At 54.5% G+C, this 1,639-nt stretch overlaps 1 protein-coding gene across 1 annotated transcript; it reads left to right on the top strand.

Moving 5' to 3' along the window:
• The first annotated feature begins 357 nt into the window (after positions 1-357).
• Positions 358-1,122, top strand: LOC126108179 (uncharacterized). The gene has a single exon (XM_049913420.1). The coding sequence runs from the start codon at positions 358-360 to the stop codon at positions 1,120-1,122; it is 765 nt and encodes a 254-aa protein (XP_049769377.1).
• The last annotated feature ends 517 nt before the right edge of the window (positions 1,123-1,639 follow it).

Below are 1,639 nucleotides of genomic sequence, written 5' to 3'. Positions count from 1 at the left end.
GTCGTGCTGTTTTGGCAAAGCGTGCTGTCTAGGCAAGGCGTGCGGTCTTTGAAGGTGTGCTGTCTCTTCAAGGTGAGCCGTCTTTGCAAGCTTTGCTGCTTTCTCAATGCGTGCTGTTTTGACAATGTCTGCTTCCTTGGCAGGGCGTTCTGTCTTGGCAAGGCATGCTGTCTTAGCAGCCGTGCTTTCTTAGCAGGGTGTGCTGTCTTCACCAGGCGTGCTACCTTCGCAAGCTGTGCTGCCTTTACAACGAATACTGTTTTGGCAAGGTGTGCTGTCTTGGCAAGGCGTGCTGTCTTGGCAAGGCGTGGTGCGTTTGCTAGGCGTGCTGTCTTGGAAAGATGTGCTGTGTTCACAATGCGTGCTATCTTGGCAACGAGTGTTGCCTTCGCAGGTAGTGCTGCCTTCGCACAGAGTGCTGCCTTTGCACAGAGTGCTGCCTTCGCAAGGAGTGCTGCCTTTGCACAGAGTGCTGTCTTTGCACAGAGTGCTTCCTTTGCAAGGAGTGCTTCCTTTGCAAGGAGTGCTTCCTTTGCAAGGAGTGCTGCCTTCGCAAGGAGTGCTGCCTTCGCTAGGAGTGCTGCCTTCGCTAGGAGTGCTGCCTTCGCAGGGAGTGCTGCCTTCGCTAGGAATGCTGCCTTCGCTAGGAGTGCTGCCTTCGCTAGGATTGCTGCCTTCACAAGGAGTGCAGCCTTCGTACGGAGTGCTGCCTTTGCACAGAGTGCTGTCTTCGCACAGAGTGCTGCCTTCGCATGGAATGCTGCCTTTGCACAGAGTGCTGCCTTCGCAAGGAGTGCTGCCTTCGCAGGGAGTGCTGCCTTCACAAGGGGTGGTGCCTACGCACGTAGTGCTGCCTTCGCACAGAGTGCTGCCTTCGCCTGGAGTGCTGCCTTCGCAAGGGGTGGTGCCTTCGCAAGGAGTGCTGCCTTCGCAGGGAGTGCTGTCTTTGCAAGGAGTGCTGCCTTCGCTGTCTTTGCAATGTGTGTTGTCTTTGCAAGGCGTGCTCACTTATCAAGTCGTGCTGTTTCGGCAAAGCGTGCTGTCTTGGCAAGGCGTGCGGTCTTTGAAGGTGTGCTGTCTTTTCAAGGTGAGCTGTCTTTGCAAGCTGTGCTGCTTTCTTAATGCATGCTGTTTTGGCAATGTCTGCTTCCTTGGAAGGGCGTTCTGTCTTGGCATGGTGTGCGATGCTTCCTTAGCAAGGCATGCTGTCTTCACCAGGCGTGCTATCTTCGCAAGCTGTGCTGCCTTTACAATGAATGCTGTGTTGGCAAGGTGTGCTGTCTTGGCGTGCTGTCTTGGCAAGGCGTGGTGCATTCGCTAGGCGTGCTGTCTTGGAAAGATGTGCTGTGTTCACAATGCGTGCTGTCTTGGCAAGGCGTGCTGTCTTTACAAGGCGTGCTGTCTCGACAGTGCGTGCTACCTTGACAATGCTTGCTGTCTTGAGAATGGTTGCTTTCTTCGCAAGACGTGCTGTCTTCACAAGGCATGCTGTCTTCACAGAGCGTGCTGTCTTGGCAAGGCGTCCTGTCATTGTAATGCGTTCTGTCTTGGCAATGCGTGCTGTCATGGCAAGGTGTGCTGTCTCGGCAAGGGATGCTGTCTTGGCAAGGCGTGGTGCCTTGGTAAAATATTCTGTCTT

The sequence above is a fragment of the Schistocerca cancellata genome, chromosome 11, assembly GCF_023864275.1.
Source record: "Schistocerca cancellata isolate TAMUIC-IGC-003103 chromosome 11, iqSchCanc2.1, whole genome shotgun sequence".
In the NCBI taxonomy this organism is placed as follows: Eukaryota; Metazoa; Arthropoda; class Insecta; order Orthoptera; family Acrididae; genus Schistocerca; species Schistocerca cancellata.
Note: the sequence above shows the minus strand (reverse complement) of the source record. Positions and strands in the feature narration are given on the sequence as shown.